General features: G+C 43.6%; 1 protein-coding gene across 1 annotated transcript in view; it reads left to right on the top strand.

The window, feature by feature from the left end:
• Positions 1-23691, top strand: part of FAF1 (Fas associated factor 1) — a 299655-nt gene that overhangs the window by 104642 nt on the left and 171322 nt on the right. Inside the window, exons 6-7 of the mRNA XM_083157375.1 lie at positions 6276-6367; positions 13801-13906. Coding sequence (XP_083013501.1) covers positions 6276-6367; positions 13801-13906 — 198 coding nt within the window. The remainder of the gene's footprint in view (positions 1-6275; positions 6368-13800; positions 13907-23691) is intronic.

Here is a 23691-nt window from a genome sequence, read left to right as displayed (position 1 = left end):
CGACCTTTAGTGTGTCGACCCAACAACCTTATACTGTCTGCGCTACCCCCTTTGGTTACATAGGAGTAGATTTATTAAGCTCGGTGAAGTGATAATGGGTCAGATGTATCAAGCTTCAAAAGTGATAAAGTGTAGAGTGATAAACAGCCAGCCAATCAGCTCCTACCTGTCAGGTTACAGGTTGGATTTGAAATATAACAGATGTGAGCTGATTGGCTTGTTGCTTATCACTCTCCATTTTATCACTTTTTGAAGCTTGATACATCTGGCCCCCTGTGTCTGGTTTTGATCACCGGCCAATCAGCTCCTAACTGATTTTTCAAACCAAGCCTGTAACTTCACAGTTAGGAGCTGATTGGCCGGTGATAAAAACCAGGCACTTTATCACTTCACGAGCTTAATAAATCTGCCCCATAGGGAGTACTGCATGTCCTGCAATTATATTGATCTGGAAAGTCCCCTATTTTGCATTTATTTCCTTCACCATTAAAACAGGAAGTCCATGAGCAAACCACAAGGTCAATGCTGTTGGAAAGGGGATGTAGTCAAAAAATAAATCGAAAGTAACCATGTCGACGTGCAGGATGCCAACACAGCACTGTTTTTTATGTTGACATACATCATGTCGACATTGTCAAAAATGTCTAGAAGTGGACTGTTTACATTTGGTTTAGGCTGCAGGCAGGATGATTAGGGTTAGGTTGTGGGGAGGTTAAGCTCTGGAACTAGGGGAGGGTTAGGTATAGTGGAGAAATACTTACTGGAACCCTGGGCGATCAGAGATCTGACCTGTACACCAAAGCACATTACTGCGCCGGACGAATTCAGTTAGTGGGGATTCACCCACATACTAATCCTTAGGGTGTACTGAAGCTGCGGGGAAAAGTCCATGAGCATAGGCAGCAGCAGGTGGTAATGTGTGCGGAAAACCCATTGATTCTGTGGTCTACATGTAAGTAGTGAGTTTTCTATGTGTTAATGCCTGATTTCCGGCACAGAAAAGGGCTGTTTAATTGAATAGCCTTTCCTTGCCCAGCTTATTGAATGTGCTCCTAAATCAGCAGCGTCTTTTGTTGTCATCTTTTCATGTAATTCTTGCTGACCACAAGCATAGATTACACAAATGGTCCTAAAATAAAGACTCATGATGTACCAATACAGAATTGGCTACCTCCCCCCTCTTTGCAATTTATCGCTTAGATCAGGCATGTCCAACGTTGGCCCTCCAGATGTTGTGAAACTACACATCCCAGCATGCTTTGCCACAGTTTTGCTATTAGAGAAGGCTAAAACTATTGCAAAGTATGCTGGGATGTGTAGTTTCAAAACATCTGGAGGGCCAACGTTGGACATGCCTGGCTTAGATAATACTTGACCCAAACCACAAAAAAAGGTCCAGTACCTCTGATCTAAACTCAACACTTGATCATCTACAATGGATTGTAAGCTTGCGAGCAGGGCCCTCCTGCCCATACTGTCGGTTTGTTACTACCCAGTTTGTCCAATGCCTTTATCAGTTACACAAGCATGGAGGCCTGTGCATTAAAACTCAGATGAGCGATAAAGTGGATGGAGACAAGGTATTCAGCAACAAGCTCCTAACTGTCATTTTTAAAGTGGTGTAGATTTATCAGGCCTGGTGAAGTGATAAAGTGGAAGGTGGTAACGCACCAGCCTATCAGCTCCTGAATGTGTCTGTAACATGACAGGAGCTGGCTGCTGCGTCATCACCTTCCACTTTATCACTTCACCAGGTGAATACATCTGCCCCACAGCCTGTAGCATGGCAGTTAGCAGCGAATGTGCCTAACCAAACATCTCTGCTAGTAGGAAGAATACAATACATGAATCCAAAAGCATGTCGTCTTCAGACTACCTACCTGACTATAGCTTATTGTACACATCCCACCAGTTATGTAGCCAGTGAGGGGCCATCCTTTCTCATGACCCACCTCCTACATTGAGTTGAAGCTGAAAGCCAACCCCATTCTCTCAGTTGAAAGTGCCTATTAAACATGTTGGTGTTTTCAAGTTAAAGAAAATTGGGCTTTGTGCAGGTGAATCCGCAACACGCCTGACTTACGTCCGGGTGGTCTTTTATTTTATTTAACCCTTATTTGTGCCGAGTAGAGCAATGCGCTCTTCTGTAGTGGAAAGACCCTGTGCCGATACACAGGCACATTCTGTCTCTCCTCATTATGTCCAGTGGTGAATCGGTTAATGATCTCTTCGCGCTTTCACCACCCCTTTCCCAAAGTTAGTGGCTCTTCAGTGCGTGCGGAGGAACAGAGGCTCTCAGTGTGCAGAACTATCATTGGAACGGACAGTTGGACTATTTTTGGAAAGCAAAGGCTTTAAATAGCACCAGGCTAGTGAATAAAAGCGCTGTTCTCTCCTGAGATGCAAGCTGTTCCTGGAGTCTTCCCTTCTCTGCCCAGAACAGGTCTTAAGTTACCAAAGAAAGAAAAACACGGCACGGCAGAGGTCCCCGAATACAGAATGTATGAGAGACAGTGCTGACCTAGCACTGGGGTCACTGCATGAGCCTGGAGATTTTGGTGTTCTGTTTAGTACACAGCCCAAAACGCTCGAGTTTTCTGAACATGTTGTTTGTTAAATGTAAGGGATCCAGGTTCTCTCTCATTTGTATTCACTCCAGTCATACCTCCTTCTAGCAAACTCTGCTCCATCCCGGCCCATTCAGAGTGTAACACAAGGCACATTACTGAAGAGAGAAGAAAATTGCTTTAGTAAATCTTTAGGTAAAAGTGTCGAGCGTTTGTCAGAAGTGAGGTAAGGATTGGTAATAAGGAAGCACTTATGCAGCCTTCAGTGGCAAACGCAGGATTTTTAGAGGGGGGGTTCCGAATGTAATCCAAAATCTTCCACTCTGCAGAGCATTGTAATAAGTCTGGGGGAGTGGTAACAGCCCTGAAAATTGGTCTTTTTATACACAGGATATTGAATGGAATACAGTATTAATATTTTACAATACAAATGGTCTATCGTAGGGGTAGCCAACTCTAGTCCTCGAGAGCTACCAACAGTACACGTTTTCCAGCTCACCGCAGGTACACAGGTGCACTCATTACTGACTAACACATTTTAAAATACTTGTGATTCTGTGAGGAGACCTGGAAAACTTTGACTGTTGGTAGCTCTCGAGGACTGGAGTTGGCTACCCCTGGTCTATAGTATAGGCTGTTTCAAACATTTAAATAAGATCAGTGGTCAGAAAAAGGTTAAACATATCTTAATCAATAAATGCACAAACATAATAGAACCAGTACCGCTTTTCTAAGCTCACAATCTCCCACTTCATGGTAAGGCTCCTATCTCTTCCTCCTGGCAGCTGCTCTCTGGTCCATTGCAATGTTTGAGGGCTCAGATCCGCTCTGTCCTTTACACTACGTGATGTGTTGGCAACCCTATTGATCATATTACGGTATACACCAGTGCTATTGTCATAATTTAAGGCACTTGCCAAGAGGTGGGGGGTTTCTGGGCAACTGGACCCCCCCCCCCCCCCCATCCCTGCGTTTACCTATGACCTTTCAACCAATAAGCTTTTGTCAAAAACTCTCTGATAACAGGAGAAAAAGGCTTGCAGTGGAGACTGCCTGTCAAAATCTTATGTCCCGGTTTGAGGATCCTTGTATAAACTTTCTTTTTTTTTTTGGGGGGGGGGGGGGGGGGGGCGCTTCGCGTTGCGTCGCTGTGTGATTTGGGGCCCCAGCACCATGATCTTGAATGATCAGCAATAAATAAAAAGTCTGTGTATTCCAATGTAATAGCAACTTTTTAATGTCACTGACTATAATGGTTCTATTTTTAACCCAATTCCCCCCACCCCCCTTCCGCGACTCTATGCGGTGAGTGTATGTATAGCTCTGTGTGATTCATGCATATGGAGAGGGAAAGCCTGTTACTGATGCATCTCATAAGGTGCATGCACACTGGGCGTTATTACCGAGCAAACATGTGAAAATCCCAGTCCGGAAAAATTGCTCAGTGCAGACGCACTGCGCGAATTTCACCCCGCCCAAGATGGGATGGGATTTCTAGTAGGAGACAGTGCTTCACTTGGCCGGTTAAACAGGCTGACGGACGTCGATGCTGCACAGCTCAAAACGTAAAGACCAAGCTACTTTGGGCTCAAAATGTGTATGGGGCTTTACACCCAGCGTGGGTCTGGTGCAGATACTAATGGTGACTGTAAATCCATTGGCAACACGGCTTCCCTCATTAGCCCCCTGGAATCTCGCATTAGTATAATGGGGCCTACACATGTAGCGGTCTCAGGCCATTTTCTGACCTATGTTACTTAATTTAATTACATAGCTCAGGAAATGGCCCTACATCACTGTGTGTGTGTGTGTGTGTGTGTGTGTGTGTGTGTGTGTGTGTGTGTGTGTGGGCCCCGGTGATTCATATCCAGCATGCCAGGTGTCTAGGCCAGTGTTGTCACAGGAGAGCACTGGCCCTGACAGATCGCTCAGCGACACATTGTTGCGCAGCGCTGTGTGCTAAGCGTTCTGCGCGATCTAGCATGGCTACATGCGTGGGCCCCATAGGTAGTAAATCTGCCCCCAACTACAGCCACTAGGCATTTTTAACTTGCATTTGTTTGTATAGTCGCGTCTTCTCATCTCATGTGCTGCACAATGGGACATAGGGTGTGGTGCTTCTACGTTAATTATGCAATCAGATTCTACTTAATATTTGTCTAGCACCTTCTAGACCAAGAATGGGCAACAGGCGGCCCGGGAGCTGCTCCGGTCTGGCCCGCAGCACTGACCTATATCACATTGACAAGCGGCCCGACTAGCTGAGCTGCTTGTCATTTAACCGGCAGGGCTAAAAGAAGTGCGGTGCCGCCACTGATGCCCGACTGCGCCCGCCCTGCCCCGCATTACTGGGAGTGTGGGAGGGGACGCGGTCACGCTGGCAGCCGCCACTACTGACCACGTCCCCTCCCCCACTCCCAGTAATACTGTGCGGGGCGGGCACAGTCAGGTTTTGGCAGGCAGCTACGTCTCCTGGCTTCCCCTCGCTCAGGCACCACGACCCTGACTAGAGAAGCATGCAGCTGCTGGTGATCTGTTGTGCCTTTGGAGAGTGCAGCGGGACTAAAACTCTAGAATAGGCTATATCTGACACCGTGGTGTATACTCTGCCCAGTACAGCCCCTCCACTCCCCATAACGTGAATTTGGGCTCAATCCGGGTTGCGTAACGTGAATTTTGGCTTAATCCCAGTTGCATAACGTGCATTTTGGCTTATTCCATGTGTCATAATGTGAATTTTGACTCCCTCCGTGTGAATTTTGGCTCATTTTGTATGGCATGATGTGTAAGGGGCAAGTATAAAGGGGTCTACTATTGTGTTGTATAAGGGGTACACTACACTTAAGGACACCACCATTTGCGTGACCACACCCCCTTTTCATGGTCACACCCACTTTTCCCTGAGAGCAGGCCTCGAACACTTACTGGAAGCAGCCCCCCTCCCAGCTGAAATTATTGCCCACCCCTGTTCTAGACCATAATAGCTAGAATCTGATTGGTTGTTATGAGCAACATTTCCACTTCTAAAGACCCACACTTTATACCCCTTAAACACCAGCAAAAATTCCCGGGTTGGCCCCGGGAACAACTCATGACTAGCACTGGTGTGCAAGGTTCCTGGGCCAAATTCCTGGGAAAATTTGCCAGGATTTCAACCCTGCTAGCTAGCAGCCTGGGTTACTGGCTGGTGTGAAATCTGCTGAGTCCGGGAAGCGTCGCTTGTAGCGCTATTTACTGGGCAGCGGGGTGTGAAGCGCTACTGGATTTGAAAAGACTGGCCAGACACTCACCAGCCAATCAGCATCGGGCCAGTCTTTTCAAAATGGTTTAAAATGCAGTAGCACATCTCACAACGCTGCCCAGCAAATAGCGATACAAGCTCCCAGCTGCTGCTGCCCTTATCCCTGCAGTCTGGACCCGGCAGCCTGGACACCGTTGCCCTCCACCCACTGCCCGGATCCCGCTCCCGGCCACCCGCTCCCCCCTCACACCAGAAAATGCAGGGACTAGGCTGGTGTGAAAGGTGCCCCAGGAATGTCCCTGCTTGATCCCCGGACTGTATTCCCGGGTAAGTCCCTGCATTTTCTGTTGTGAAAGGGGTATTAGTGAATCTAACCCTTGGAGGGAATGAACTGTTCCCGCGGCAGTGTATGACTGCTAAAACTGTACATTATGATTTGTATTAATATTTTGTGTTTTTAATTTCAGACTGTCCTAAGGAGCCTTCACTTGCCAAAAAACAATAGCCTTTATGTCCTCACCCCAGAGATACCAATCCCATCTATGTCCAGCCAATCAGGGTAATGTATTCTATACTTTTATGTAGAATGTTACATTTTTGGTTTATGTACACCCTCATGCAGCTTTAGCTAATCACATTGCTCTGTCTTTCTTCTGTGAATCTATTTGTCATCTAATCAGAGCTATGCAGATCCCCTTGTATATGACATGGATCAGCTCCACCTTGTGCATTGGTTACAACAGCTTCAAAGTGGTGTTGTTTTTTGTGTGTGTGTGGGCAGTAATAGCCAGCTCTGTGATGTTGACAGATGAATGCTTGGGAGTTGATCCACTGTAAATCATACACCATGCACTGTTATGGGAATACAGCTCTCTAAATCTCAGCTCAGCATCTTCTAAATTATTGGGAATTCGTGTTAGTATAATGCAGAAACATTTATTGGATTTAATGTCTCTTTGTGTATTGTAATGTGCTAAATCCCTCTGTATAGAAGTAATTCCGTGACAGCTGTGAAAGTCGTCTTTCAGTCTTTGGGATGATTCTGTGATCAATCATACACAGAAGGCTACACGTGTCAGTGTGCAGCATTACAGTACTATTGGCTGCCTCCGTTCATTCCACCACATATGTTAATCTGTCATCATCGTGTAATCTTTTCCTTCAGATCCTCTCTGTCATCGTCCTCTCTGCCTGTAATATCCCTGCCTCCTTCGCTTTCCTTCGATGCTAAATCCCGAACTCTGCCTTTTACAAAGAAAGCACATTTGCTTTTCTCCTTAATCAGAAATTGTGCTGTTAACCCTTTAAATTAATATTTCAAAATAGGTGACAAATAGGGGAATGGTTTAGCAAGCAATGTGACGGTTTTTGCAGATGACAGCAAACTGTGCAAGGTTATAAAAATCCGACCAGGATGTCACCACTTTACAGAGGGATTTAACCCTTTGAGTGCCAAGCAATTTTTTGGTACTTATGTATTATCTGGGCTCCCATGTTAAATGCACCCCATTTTTTCATACCCCTACTATCTAACTACGCATGGAGTTGATTTTATATAGTGTGGCGAGCGCAGCCAGCCACCGTGCCCGAAGCGTGGCGAGCGGACGCGGTCTCATAAGATAAACGGGAGCCCAGCTATTACATAAGTACCAATTTTTTTTTTTCAAATTGGTGTGAAAATTGCCAAGCAAACATTTTTTTTAATTTGAATTTATATAACAAATGTGAGCTTATTATGGTAACACGGTTACCTTCTGACACGGCATCCCTCACTTCCAAAGGCTTTTTAGTTAGAATGAGTAATGCACAGGTTTGTATGTCGCACCAGCGCTTACCGGACAGAGAATAAAGTTCTGTAATATTTTACAGCATTTTTCTCTGCTGGCAAGAAAAGCAGTAGTAGATGTGTTAGACTATTGTAGTTTGATGTTGACTGCAAATAGATCACCAAGATTTTATCGATGTCAGTACTTTGTAGTTCCACCATGTGCAATGATTTCTACGAACACCCTTCTTTGTCCACAGGCTCAGGGATAACATAAGGTGTCATGTTTTGCCATTCGACCCCCAGTACAGGGACCAACTGTGACACTGAAGGAGGTTGTGTTGGCCTAGAAAGCAGCCAATTCATCCCAGAGGTTCTCAATGGGGTTAAGATCTGGACTCTTAGATTTTCAGCCCCACAGCATAACGCTATTCCATCCAGGCTTTCCTGTAACTACTGTATACTCTGGCATCAGACACTCTCCCAGCAATTACCAAACCCTAATGCTGGGTACACACACACCAGAATGATGCATACGATCTGAGTCAGATCAGATCGCGACCTGTACCCAGTGTAATGGTCATCTTCAGATCCTATCTGCTGCAGGTAGGATCTGAAAAACAAGCAAAAGACCCGCGGGGCCGAGCATCGGATTCTGATCGGAAATGGCTCAAAACATGCCCAACTTACATACAATCTGTCGAGATTTTACCTAAATCGGGTAGTTGGGGTAAATCGTTCTGGTGTGTACCCTACGTAACACGTCCTTCTGATCTGAAAAGTTTTATACCTACAGGGGAAGACCTTAATTCTATAAATCATTTGCTTTTACTTGCATGTGCAATGGTCCATATGAAGATGTGTCCCTGATTTGCTATGGAGTAATAGTAGGCCCTGCACAGAACAGGTGTAGACGTGACATGGAGCTTGGTGGAAGGACAGGGTTATTTAGTAATGTATAAGTATTTACTGTGTAGGTCTTCAGTTAGTAATGAGCGGCCAGAGGCTTGTTCCTGCTTTCACCCTGGAACCAATTGAAATGATGGAAAAAGCACTGGCCCCATAGGGCCTATTCAAACTTTCTATCAATTGGGGTGAATAGGCGCTAGTCTCGTCTGTAACGCATGATGTTGATTGTTTCATCTAGTCATTCTGATGTTGATAATCTATATAAGACCATATAAGTTCTCGAAGTGATGCTCCAATGCACATGTAAAACAGAAAATGTGGTACATAAACCGATAATTAGTGCTGTGCCAGATAGTCCGTTCTGCCAGATTATCACTGGTAGAATCTACAGCAGACCCTGGCAGCACATGTCAGCTCACAGGGCACGGCTACCCCCCACCCCCTGGGCAGCCCAACTCTCCCCTCTAAACCCTCCCACTACCACTCTATTCCCACCCAGATCCTAAATTCCCCCTGAACCCGATGTCTCTGGATTAAGAGGTGCCGGACCATCAGATGATGGTAGATCGGCTATGTACCTGTAGTACAATTTGCATTTACATATGATTCTCTGATATTTCAAAACGACAACATCTGAATTAAACAGATGGGGGGGGGGATTCAATTCCCCATGGCAACTTATTACCCCACGGTTAATACATTAATACAGAAAATATAACTGCCGCAAATTAACGGACTGTAAATGAATAGCCGGAAGCTTGAGGCCACCCCCATTTTTTTGCACCAGCTAAAGTTTCAGGGGTACTCTTTACCTAGCACGGCGCCCACGATTTTGATCGTGGGCATCGCAGGTAAAAAAATCGCGGGCATTGAATGCACTAAAAATCGGGTGCGACGCGATGCCCGCGATTTCCCATAGGGATCAATGTTAAATTTCTCAATTGACCCGATTTTACTGTTCAATGCCTCAATTGACCCGATTTTTCCATAGGAATCAATGTTAAATGGCCCACAGAGGCCAAATAGGCACCCTAAAGTGTGAAATGGCCCCCACAATTGTTAACGCCACCCCACGATCAACGTGAACCCGAAGCGTAGCGAGCCCGCGAGGGGCGGCGGTACGCGTCCTACGACCTTTTCATACCCCCACTATCCACGTCAGCGTGGAGTTGAGAATAGAATAGTGTGGCGAGCGCAGCGAGCCACCGAGCCCGAAGCGTGGCGAGCGGACGCGGATACCTTCACAGGTAAACGCGTCCCTTCGCGGGCTTCACAGGTATCCGCGTCCCCTCGCGGGGCTCGCTGCGCTCGCCACGCTTCGGGCTCGGTGGCTCGCTGCGCTCGCCACACTATTCTATTCTCAACTCCACGCTGGCGTGGATAGTGGGGGTATGAAAAGGTCGTAGGACGCGTACCGCCGCCCCTCGCGGACTCGCGCTCGCCACGCTTCGGGTTTACGTTGATCGTGGGGTGGCGTTAACAATTTGGGGGGCCATTTCACACTTTAGGGTGCCTATTTGGCCTCTGTGGGCCATTTTACATTGTTTCCTATGGAAAAATCGGGTCAATTGAGACATTTAACATTGTTCCCTATGGGAAATCGCGGGCATCGCGTCGGTCGCGTCGCACCCGATTTTTTAGTGCATTCAATGCCCGCGATGGGCGCCGTGCTAGGTAAAGAGTACCGTTTCAGGGCTTATTCCCTATTATCTAATATTGTTTTTCTTGTTTTATGATTTGTTTGAATATACCTGTAAATAGTACTGTCCATATAAAGTCCACTTAGAGTGAAGCACGTGGTTTTGCTCCTGCTTGACATCTCACTCTAAAGCCCCATACACACGGAACAATTTGAAGGACAATGTGGGAGTTCCCGATCAATGGGAACGACCAATCATTCAAATAGTTCTGTGCATCGTTAACGATGCGCGTACCCTCTGATCATTACTGATGGTCTATGATCTTTCCTGCATGCAGGAAGATCATAGACCAATCCTTTTGTGCAGTGTATCAAATTGTTCAGTGTGTAGGCACTATGAACGATTTTATACACTCGTGAATGATGTCTGAACACTTCCTGGATCGTTCCATGTGTATGCACCTTTAGGGGCAGTTATCAACCTCGGAGAGAGATAAAGTGCCTGTCATATATAACACAGCCTAGAAAAATTGCGGTCAGTAGCTGTTTAACTGGTACTTTATCTCTACCTAAGCTTTGATACCTGTAATGGACAGAGACCTGATTGTGTCTAATAATGCCGGGTAATCATGGGGCTTTTAAATCTTTTCGTGTCTAGACCGCTCCATTGTATACTCAAATCAAATACGAAAATTTCACTGTCTTCTCCGAATAAATGGAGAACATGTTCCATAAATAAAGTAGTCTTACTACAATAAATGATCTCTGTTGCAGAGTGAAATTCCAATGAACACATTCCCATCATTCACCACTAGGAGGCGCACATTAATAACTAAACAGAGTAGCATGTGGCAGGATAGGTTTTTTTATTTTTTTTTATTTTTTTTTTGCATTTAGATTGAAATTCACTTCCCTCTAACTGATGAACTCAGTCTACTGGAGATTTAAGTTATTTGTATAATATAATGTGTTTTTAATTTTTTATTCCAAACGCCCCCGTTCCCTTTTGACCCCTCCTCTCTCCAGTAGTCCCTTGCAGCTGATATTTTGCCATAGTGTTTGATATAGTGTGGCAGGTAGGAACATTCATTGTGAATCCAGCGTCCGTTATTCTTAAAACGAAATCATTCGTATGTTACAAACAAGAGGTATTTTTGGTTTTTTTGTGATTTTATTCAAACCAGGCGATACACAACTGAAAAAGTCGTTCTAAAGCGGAGAGCTTCCCTTTGAATTGTTGCAGTATAATTTAAGTCATAGTCTATGTCCCAGGCCATCTCTGAGATTAGTGTTCTGTATTTGCTTTCCATCTGCGAGACGGTGCTTGGCGTGATTCCGCCGCACACAGGCTCTGGAGATTTACATACTTTCCAGGTTTTTAAGTGACGGCTGCTTGCAGCAAATGTAAAAAGCTCCTTGAGCATTAGCTACAACAAACATTACATCTACATATTGATTTCTTATTTTCTGTTAATGTAAATAAGCTGTAATTACTGTAAATGGGATCCGTCGCTGACATGAGCCAGTATAAATCTGAAAGCTTAAAAACTGGAAATTTAATTGACGGCTTTAGCAGTGTTTAATTTAAAATCCCAAGGTACTGAAATAAAAAAAAAAAAAAAAATAGGACAAATAACGCAAGGAAGTGTTGCGTACGAGACACGCACAGTCTCAAGTAAATTTTCAGAGATTTGGAACATGGAAAGTTCTCTATAATCTGAAATTGCTTTTTAAAGGTCGCAAGGAAGACGCTGTATGTTAGTGGAGTTGTCGGCACAGAGAGTAGGCAGCCGTGTTGTGGCCTGCACTTGTCATTATTAGAACACAATTAAATAGTTCACAGGAGTTTCTAGTGAAGGTTCCTAAGCAATGGTTTGGCTCCCAAAATGTGTGATAAATTAGTATTCCACTGGTAGAGTTTAATCTGTTATGCCAAATACACACATTATTGCGTATGCACCATAATGCGCATATATGTATGTATAGTGTTCATTCTAGCACACGCTATCTTTGAAAACCTATGCAGTTCCTCTTCCTTGCCTGGGGTGTCGCAGTCTGCTGTAGTGCTTCTAGTGCTTCCAGTGTGGTCTGTATATCAGCACTGATATGCAAACCAGACCTGTGCTAGAAACACCACAGCAGACAGCGACACCCCAGGCACGGAACAAAAACTGCATAGGTTTTCAAAGATGGTGGGTGCTAGAATGAACTGTATGTATGTATGTATGTACGTATGTATATAATATTATAATCTCCAGCTTGAAGCTTTAAAGGCTAGTCTGCTACCTCGTGATTGCCTCTGAGTTTGCGCATGTGTGAGAGAGTAAGAGAAGTAGTTTCTCTCGCTGCCATCAGATGGCAGTGTTTCGGAGACACACAAATGGACACTAGTGTACGGAACCTCCTTTAATCCGGACACATCAGGTGCTGGGGGTAAGTTAGTATTGTTAAGTTTTAAGACGTGGAGGGGACCATGGGAAGGCAGTGTAGTGTTCACTCTAGGATTTTTTTAGGGCAGGGCGTGACCACAGGACAGAGCACTTTATTCAATAGGGAGGACACATTTTATAATAGAAACTTACATTACAAAAAAAACCCCATATATAATGTCACACTGCACTAGGATTACACCCATTAAACATTGTCATACTCTGCTATGCCCATTACATATTCTGTCGTAATGACAATTACACATTATGGAACACACTGTAATTCCTCTTACATATTATACCACACACCATAATACCCATTACACATGATGGTATACACCGTAAATCCCATTACACATGATGGCACACAAGATCTCAGCGGGATGTCAGGGGGCAGCGCAAAGGTTCACAGTGCCACACACAAAAAGGGAAGGGTGCATTTTGAGGTTTTAAAAACAGGCAGGGTGCTGCACCCTGCAAAAGCTTAGAGGGAACACTACAGTGGGAGGGTATTGGGATGCAGGGGGCGTCACACTGCGGGGACTGATACACTCTGAAAGAGCTGGAATGTCCTGTGAGCCGGAGACAAGCTGTGAGTGGTGTGGCAGAGGAGCGAGCCAGGCTGCGGGGGTCCCGGTGCTTTAAAATGGTATCACCGATGATCCAGCAAATCCGGCTCAGTGCCGGAACCGAGGATGCCGGATAATCGGTGTTCAACCTGTGTGTGTGTGTGTGTGTGTGTGTGTGTGTATATAGATAGATAGATATCTCTAGTTCTATCTATATCTCTATAATATATAGGATTTGCATTAAGATTAAAAAAAATTATAATAAAAGACTAATCATAGGATTTCATATGTTTTGTTAATCAGCGGCCACTAGATGGCGCCTGACCGAGCAATTCCAGTGCATACAATATTTTTCATTACCGTAACTGGCTAGATACTCTTCTTCTCTATGGTGACATGTTCTAGCACTGTGTGGGTGGCTTTGTTTGGGCCAGGTCCCTTTTGCAATGCTGTATATACGTGTTTAACAAATTAGCCCTAATAATTATGTGAGTGTTGTCTATGTGTCTGTCAAGTAGCAGGCTCACAGGACACAGAGTGTATATTTGGTCAGTACTGTAGCAGCTCTGTGCCCAGACTTGCCTGGGTGCAGCCCTGGCTATCCCAGAGGGAACATGGTGCTGATGAAACTTGCCGCTACATGTCTGTGCTGACTTACTGTCTCTATTTCCGTCCCCTCAGCTCTACACAGGAGTCATTAAACCAGAACTACATGCTGATCATCACCCACCGGGAGGTCCAGAAGGAATACAACCTGCAATTCTCTGGGAGCTGCACAATACAGGAGGTGAGAGGAGTGTGGCCAAAAGATGGCTACTACATTAACTCTAACAATCCTTGCAAATTGAATAAAGCAGTCTGGATAAATGATTAAGTATCACAGCAACTTACCCCCAAAGTTATCGCCGGTCTCCTGCATTCATGAACGTTTGGGTACTATGTACAAGCAGATGGAGTCTAGGAACCTTCTACTTGCAGATGTGCATCTAATGCTTTTTTAGTGTAAAGGTGGCCATACACATGCAGATTTATCTGCAGATCTGTCCGGTTGGAACAAAAACATGGTTATGGATGAGAGCAAATGACAGTTGACCATTTGCTTGGAAATGCTGGAAAACTGACAAACTGTCACTGATCCATATGTATTTGTTCCAACCAGCCAGATCTGAAGATAAATCTTACTAGTGTATGGGCACCTTAAAGGCTTTTAGGAATTTGATGTTCCCCCAATTCATTTGGAGGTAAACTGGTACTAAATCATGTCTAGTTTTTATAAATGGCATTTCCGGGCCTGGTCTGGATGCAGATGGGGGGATGGAGACAGACTCAGAAAGTACAAGGCCGCTACCGCTATTTTATAGAGACCACACATGAAGTTGCATGTACTAGGATGTGAGAATCAGAAAGTAAAATTTTTGGGGGAAACTGAAAAACCATGTTGATTTTGCCATGTAATAGATTGCCGCTTTAAAAAAAAATTCTCCCAAAAAATTCTCGCACCCTATTTATCGGCAGTAAACCAGAACAGACATGGTTGAATTTCTCGTTAAGTCTACTACCTTCTAATGACCTCTTGCTGGAATTATATATTGGCGGACTTGTAGAAATCCAGTAAAATGGGATTGATGGTGTTGGTAGTGCAGTCAATTTGAGAAGAGTGTCCTAGAAGCATGGTGAGTGAAGTGAGCTATGTGTGGGGACACGAAACCAAGTCGACTTGTTCATTCTGGCTTCATTCAGGCCCTTATTCTGGTTGGTGCGCTAATATCCGCATGCGTTCGTGCCGCCGATGTTTTGTGTCTACGCATGTGCAGAGGCGTCTCTGCGCATGTGCGAGCGGGGCGTACGGCCAAATCCCGCATGAAATGTGAACACTCCGAACAGGGGGTGGAGAGGGGCGTGAAGGGCTATTTGGGCTCATTACCATATGCATACGCCCCGCGTTTCATGGGCGTTCCCATGCGAACGCTGGGCGTACGTATGGTAATGCAGTCGTGACGCACGTGTAGGGGGCAGACATATGACATCGCCGGATGTCAGCTGGCCCGCCCAGATCCCTGCTTTTGCACGGAAAAATGTCCGTGTGGTCTGAGGTTGCGGGAGCTGGTGGACCACTCGGTCCTGCATTCGATGGTCTGCAAACATCGAATGATGGGGGAGGTTCCCTGAGATGGAGGAGGCGTATTCCGTGAAAAATACACGTGCGGTCCGTTCGGCCAGCTTCTTACCGCGTACGGATGGAGTTGGCGATCCGTATGGAAGGCTGGGTTTCGCACGCACGGTCCTGGCCGCACCGATCAGAATAAGGCCCTCAGTGCTCTTTAACTATGCATTTCTGTAAATAATATAATTTGAATTTTTTATTTTTTCTTACCCTGGGATATGAGAGTGCATTGCTTGGGATATCTGCAGTGGATTAAATTGTTTCTAGAGTGTCACTTAAGCAAGGTGTTCAATAGTAAGGCAATCAGCCTGTCACATGGTTGCAGAGTGCGTACATAGATTCTGGGCCAACAGTAAGTGACAAGCCAATCGCATCCGCTCCTGGCATCCATAGGCCCCGATGAGCCAATGTTGTCCACAAATGGCGTGTGTACATGATTGGCAGGGCATTCAAATACTGCACCTCAGCAGCATTTCTCATTCAGATAGGAACACTAATTGTGTAACAAACGGCTTGACAAAACCCGGGCGCCAGGTCGCCACGGCAACCAGATTCTGCTTCCTGGCGACCAGATTTGCCAGGAAGCAGATCATACCAGGAAGAGTCAGTGGTGGCATGTGCTAATGCTGGGCAGAGCGGTGGACAGCCAACATGGCTCCGGCTGTATCAGAACAGGTCCGTCGTGCTGCTATTTCAAAACTTGAGGCTGCTCACCAGCCGATCGGAGCAGTTCGCCAGCCAAACAGGAGCAGGTGCAGTGGTAGCTCCTGATTGGCTGTTGGATCACGAGTTTCCTCAAGTTTTGAAATAGCAGTTTGCGGACTTGATCTGATACGGTGTGTCCCCCCGTCATCTCTGAAGACTTATTAATTTAGGGCAGCAGCATATACTAATTACCGTGCAGTCAGGCTTGTGGTACATTGGAGCCGCATGAACACTACTGAGCTGTAGGTGAGGGGTGTACGGTTTGGAGGCTGCTGTTGAGTGTGTGTGTGTGGGGGGGGGGGGGGCAGGAGGCTGCTGCTGGGTGAAGTCATTTAGGAGGCTGCTTCTTGGTGGTGGTGGTGGTGGTGGTGGGGGAAGCAGTTAGGTGGCCACTTATGAGGGCTGGGAAGGGGTGCTCCCCTGTAATTTTCTTCTGGAGCCAACCCTGGTTTGCTATAATGTGTAATCGTCATTACAGCGTTTGGTGTATGTAATTGGCATTATGGCGTGTGGTATAATATGTAATGGGTATTATGGTGTGTGACATAACGTGTGATGGGCATTTGGACATGTGGTATAATGTGTAATGGGTGTGTGACATATATGTAATAGGCATTACAGTTTACATTTTGGTGTGCGCCTTTGGCTCGCACTGTCCCTATTTTAAGTTTGTCTGGCTCCTAAACTTTATCTAGATTTTAATAAAAATTGCCGTGTTACCGGACATCAGATGTCCATGGGAACGTTTATCAGACAAAAAACAATACACCGAACTGACTGCTGCTATAAAGACATGGATAAGAAAGAAAGTCTACAGCTTGTTACTGTAATTGAAAACCGCATTTCCAAGACAAGATACAAAACCTGGGCCCTGGGCGAGACTGATCCTAATTTGATAGCAATGTATCTTTATATATGAATTAAGTTAGATGCTACAGAGGTTGTGGATCTTCACTATAGACTCCCACTATTAACATGGGAGTCTCTGTACTGTGGATAGATAATGGTGTATCCTAGCGGTATACAGTTATGAGGTTGCCCACTGAATGTTGTCACGGCTTAAGTTTACACACGAAACAAGTCGACAGGTTTGGAAGGTCAACAAAAGCATTAGGTCGACGGCCAAAAGGCCGACGAAAGTTTTTCATGGTTTTGTGCTGACAGGAGGCATTTCATGCTCTACTATCCACTAGATCAGGGGTGTCAAACTCAAATTCATCGGGGGCCGCATCAGCAGTTTGGTCACCCTCAAAGGGCCGGTTGTATCTGTAGGACTATGTTTCCACTTTATTATCATATATTATTGTCACTGCATTCAATTATTACTGTTTTTTGTAATAATGTAAGTAATAACGAGCTCTGAAAGCAGAAACATAGTCAGAATAATGACAAGTAGATATTCAAATGTACAATTTTTTGAAAAATGATTTTGGGAGGAGTTACCTGGATAATACTTGAGAAAGTTCTCAGGAAAGATATTCCTTCCTGATAGGGGAGATTGGGGACCTGAAAATGACTTATTGGGCTAATATGAGCTGCTTGGATTTTGAGAAAGCTGGAAATGGTCACATAGCTATCCTAACACGTCTTAAGTGGCTCAGTCAACCTGAACACTGTTTGGCCTTGAAGTCAAGTTAGGAGGAGAGCAAGGCCTGGTGTGTAAACGTCACCCTCAGTGACAGATCCCCATGTACAGCGACCAGCCCGAGCTTGACACTACTAACCTATTCCAGTCAGCCGCCTCGCACACACGATTACCACATGGAATCCAGCGGTAGTAGCGACCAATCACATACTTCCATTGCTCCCATCCGCTACTACCAGCGCGGATCGCCAGCTGCGTGACGTCCCAGTCCCAGCATTTCCCAGCACCAACCCCGCAGCTCCGGCTACGTGAGCTGATTGAAGGGAGAGTGACGTCACACAAGTTCCACAACTCCATCTGGATGCACGCCCTGATTGGCTGCTACTCCATGCAGTAGTAGTGCAAGCCGTCAGACGTGCGGCATGATGTAGGAGTCACAGAGCTTCTGGTAGCTCTCATGCATCTCATGGGACACACTGCCCCCTGTGCTATCTCAGGATCTTAAAAAAAGAAGCGAGAATAAAAGGTGAAGGCTTGGTGTTTGACACCCGTGCACTAGGGCGTGGAGGGGATAATACAATAGTGTGCCCGAAGCATTGGGAGTGCAGCGGAACACTTTGATGGTGTCCATGTCAACTATGTCAACATTCAGGAGTAAAAAAAACAACAACGTGAAAAACTGTCTTTGAACCATGTCAAGCTTAACCGTGTCGACTTAACCATGTCGACCTTCACTGGTCAACTTTCACTGGTCAACCCAATGCATATCGACCTAATATGACCCAATGCTCATTCTAGCAGTACTCAGTGCTCCCTCTGCGTCTGTCAGACCTCCTTCTATTTTCTGTCTAGAAGGCAGCCAAACGGAAATGGGATATGGTTCATAGGTCGACAGATTGACGGACGGTAAATCAACATGCACAAGGTTCAACATAGATGACAGGATTACACAAGCAAAAAGTCGACATGGCTATGGTAGAGACACACAAAGAGGTTGCCATGGGTTTTTCACCATCTTTTACATTTTTTGTACTCATTCTTTCTTTACCATCCACGTGGACGCTGATTGTGAATGTTAAAGTGTGCCGAGCGCAGCATGGTGAGTGCAATCGTAGAATTATTGGGGTCCACGCGATAGGGTATGGACCATATAGGGTCAACACATGGTAAGGTTGACATGTGTTTCACTTTCTTTGTGTCCGTATCCGCACACTTTCCCCTTCCTAATCGTAGTCCACATGGATCGTAAAGTTTACAAGAGTTAAACAAAAGAAAAAAAAACATGAAAACCCATTTTTTACCTTTTTATGTGTCGATCAATGCCATGTTGACTGTTATTTTTATGTTGAACTTGTACATAGTGACCATACGGTCTCAACCTATCATTTGGCTCCTGACATGCTCATGGTTCGGCATTTTACACCCAAAAAGTGAAAACATTATTTTCGACTTTTTCAGTGTCCGCTTTTAGCTTGTGTAGATCTTATTCCAGTGTCGACCATGTACATGTAGATCTCTAATTACAGTCTGTCCCATGATCCACACCCACTAAAGATTTGAGTCTATGGTGATGAGTTTCCCCTTCATGGGGGTATTGAATCCCGGAGGAAAAAATGGCGGTACTCTTTACCTAGAAGGGCGCCCACGATTTTGATCGTGGGCATCGTAAGTAAAAAAAAATCGCGTCGGTTTCCCATAGGGAACAATGTTAAATGTCCCAATTGACCCGATTTTCCTGTTCAATGTCTCAATTGACCCGATTTTCCATAGGAAACAATGTTAAATGGGCCACAGAGGCCAAATAGGCACCCTGAAGTATGAAATGGCCCCCACAATTGTTAACGCCACCCCACGATCAACGTGAACCCGAAGTGTGGCGAGCGCAGCGGTACGCGTCCTACGACCTTTTCATACCCCCACTATCCACGTCGGCGTGGAGTTGAGAACAGAAAGTGTGGCGAGCGCAGCGAGCCACTGAGCCCGAAGCGTGGCGAGCGGACGCGGACAGCTGTGAAGCCCGCGAGGGGACGCGGATACCTGTGAAGGTATCCGCGTACACTCGCCACGCTTCGGGCTCGGTGGCTCGCTGCGCTCTCCACACTTTCTATTCTCAACTCCACGCCGACGTGGATAGTGGGGGTATGAAAAGGTCATAGGACGCGTAACGCCGCCCCTCGCAGGCTCGCTGCGCTCGCCACACTTCGGGTTCACGTTGATCGTGGGGTGGCGTTAACAATTTTGGGGGTGCCATTTCACACTTCAGGGTGCCTATTTGGCCTCTGTGGGCCATTTAACATTGTTTCCTATGGAAAAATCGGGTCAATTGAGACATTGAACAGGAAAATCGGGTCAATTGGGACATTTAACATTGTTCCCTATGGGAAATCGCGGGCATCGCGTAGGTCGCATCGCATGCGATTTTTTAGTGCATGCGATGGGCGCCCTTCTAGGTAAAGAGTACCAAAATGGCATCCCTATCCGAAGACCATAAGTGGTGTTTTTGCCCATTTTTTAGTAAGTTTTTCGCCTTTTCGCCTATTTCACTTTTTTGGGGGGTGAATCGGCATGGACGGAAAAGGATGCAAATTTGCCCAAACCATGTAAATTAGTGGCAAATTCCCTGATCCATGTGGTCTCGCCTTTTTAGGATTTCATTTGCCCACCGAAAAATCGGCACAGGGATTGAATAGGGTGATTCAAATTCACCCTAAAACTGGCGATAATTGATGATTTTTCGCCAGGCGTAAAATTTAGCCCGGGATTGAGTACCATCCCATATGAAAAGCTCTCATGAGTATGATCCGTATTAAAAAAAAAAAAAAAAATATTAACGTTGTATGTTTGCCGCCACACGCCTTTTTATAAAAATAGCAATTTTGATAATTTTTTAATTTATGAAATAATTGCTTAGAATTTTGTATCTTACTTATATGCTATACTGATTTTGTGCACTAGGTGGCAACATCGGGCATCGTTCGTCATGTTCAACACTGCCAGGCTATTCTGCAACTCCAAATTAGCTTCTGAAATATAAACAAGAACCTAGTATAATGGCCGGGTTCTTGTTTGATCTGAAGATAATTGGCACATTGCTGGAAGGGGACTTAATTTCACCCTTTTAAATTAAACAATGAGATTTAAAAAGATATAAAATATTCATTAATGTTTAGTGATTATAAAATAGAGGCACATATTTATTTTGCCATTATTACTGTTTCGAGGGAGAAAATACTGCAAATATATAAAAAATGGAGATGGCCATTCTGACAAGTTGAATTGTTTAAGCAGTGTTAATGCAATCTACTCACACATGGTGTTCTATGCAGAAAGATTCAAAATGACTACATCAATTATTAACAGGTAGAATTAATATTCCGTAAATGTCCTCCCGCTCCCCACCATTCTGTGCAACTCTCTCCTGGCACTGATCTGTTTGTTTAGTAAAATATACATTGGAAAACAGAAAGCAACAAATCGTCCCATCTTTCTGACTACGCTCCCCTTGCTCCCTTTCATTATCTGCTTTGTGTGATAACTGTATTCATGTGTAATACATATATTTCTATATAAAGTTTCTTCTATAGCGCAGCAAATTCCATTGTGCTCTACAATTGGAAACAGTGATATAGTCAGAGGTAGGAGGGCCCTGCTCAGAAGCTTACAATCTATAGGTTCATTTATAAATCCTCTCGATAAAGTCCTGTCAATTTTAATGGATGAAGCGCATTGAGGTACTCCTCTGGTTGGAATGTTTGAGGATTTGTTTTGTTTTACCTGCTACATCCGGATAAGCTTCTTATTGTAACCTTAAATGTATGATTTTAATTTACCACTTAAGGACCAGCTGTATCAAACTTTGAAAAGTGATAAAGTGGAGAGTGATAAACAGCCAGCCAATCAGCTCCTGCCTGACATTTTCAAACACAGCCTGTGACAAGGCAGGTAGGAGCTGATTGGCTGGCTGTTTATCACTCTCCATTTTATCACTTTTTGAAGCTTGATACGTTTGGGCCAAAGTATGTCGCCTTTTGCCTACACATGTGGCACGTGTATTTGATTAATTTAATTATATAGACATGCATATATTAAATAATACATGTGTAGATATGCGAGGGTGTTAGTATATATGTGTGTATGATATATATATATATATATATATATATATATATAATTATTTTTTTAATTGGGTGATGGAACAGAGGACATGCAGGAACTATACCAGCTAGAAACAGCGTCTAAGTTTGAGCATGGATTATAATATAGAATAAGGTGTAATATCAGGCAGCATAGAGAATATGTAGAAGGAAAGATCAGGTCACATTGATCTGCAAGATGAGAAGAGGATGGAGGGCCCTGCTGTTGAAAGTTTGCAGTTCTGTATATATGAATATATATATATATATATATATATATATATATATATATATATATATATATATATATATATATATATATATATATATATTAGAATAGACAGGAGGATGAAGAACGCTAAGATTGTATGTATGTATCTATGTATATATACATTTATGTGTGTGTGTGTGTGTGTGCGTGCAGATAAATTATATTTAGATTTCCTTGTTGCTTTCAGGAAAGGTCAAAATCTGGCCTCGTACTTACAATGGAAACAACTGTTATGAGCATTGAACCAGTATTTACCCTTTCGTTTTTTGGCATCACCGAGGCACAAGGCACTTTTTACCCATCAGTTCAGTAATGACCTTCTCATGAGTAATAGTTCGATCCAGAAAATAGGTGACTTTTCCTTGTGTAGACAAGAAGGTGGAATGCACAATTTACCATAAACGTAAAATCAACTATAATGGTCCTTTGCAATTAAAGTTTCTTAGAAAACCTCATTTTGTTTTATATTAAAAAAAAAAATGTATGTGTACCTATGGAGAGTATCTACTGTCAGACTAAAGTTCATTAACCAACCGGACACCTAAACGTATCCCTGCTGTAGTCACCTTTATCTAATCAAATGATTTGCACACCTCTAATTAGGACTTTCCTCATAAATTGATTTGTTTGCGGTCTAGTATGTATGTCTAGTATGTATGATTTGCAATAAATGCACTGCTAAAACCCTTTACAATAACTATATGGTGATTTTAGATTTTTTTTTCTTTAATTTAGCTATAATGTACTACGGTATTATACGCCTAAAATAGCACATATTTTTAGTCAGTAAAATTCATAAAAGCAACATACAGTACTATACCAGCTTTTAATAGACCCAAGTACTATAATCCAAGAAGTAAACAATATAACTTTTATTCATTTATTTTTTAAATAAAATAAATTCTAGTTTTGTCTATTATTTATTAATTTTTTACTGTGAGATATTAATGAATATGGTCATCAAGACTTCTATTACAGTACTATGTTCATTACAAATCCTCTGGTTACCTTCCTAAATAATAAATCTCTGAATGTATCAAATGAAATACTAGTGTAATTTTATAATTTTCTAAGTGTTATACACTCCATATTACGGGATTATTTAGTTTGATAGATTTAAAAAATATATATATACTGAACATCATTTTCAAAATATTCCATTAAAATTAGTTTACTTGATTCCAAATTACTTCTTAAATTGCTTTCACCCATTGATTAGTGTCTTCATTTAATGCGTGTTTTTTGTTTAATGTTCTATTTTACACAATTTAATTTGTAGATCAACAATTAAATAATAATCTTTTTATTTAAAATGGAGAAAACTAAAGTTAGTGACAAATTTTAAAATTTAAGGAAACATTGACCATAATTTAGTATAGTAGTGTAACATACGATGGGTTTACTGAATACGGACCCGTGATGACCTATCCAGATGCTTTTTGTTTAGCACGTTTACAATCTATATTGCTATCCTCTTCTGGTGCCCTGGTCTGTTAGGCAATGCCTCGAAAAATGGATAATGTTTTTTTAATAAAATTACAGTTTTTTTTTTTTTTATAGCATTGATTTCTAATATCGTAACTCAATATGTTTTATTGATAAAAATGCTTCACCAAAATGCATCAAAAGTGTACGTTTGTTGTCATTCGTTTCAACATGTGTGAATGAGACCTTAATGCAGGTCGTCTTTGGGGAAGTAAAGATCGATATGTTG

The sequence above is a fragment of the Crinia signifera genome, chromosome 8 (genome assembly GCF_055691185.1).
Source record: "Crinia signifera chromosome 8, ASM5569118v1, whole genome shotgun sequence".
Lineage (NCBI taxonomy): Eukaryota > Metazoa > Chordata > Amphibia > Anura > Myobatrachidae > Crinia > Crinia signifera.
The sequence above is the reverse complement of the archived record's forward strand: the minus strand, read 5'-3'. Positions and strand labels throughout refer to the sequence as shown.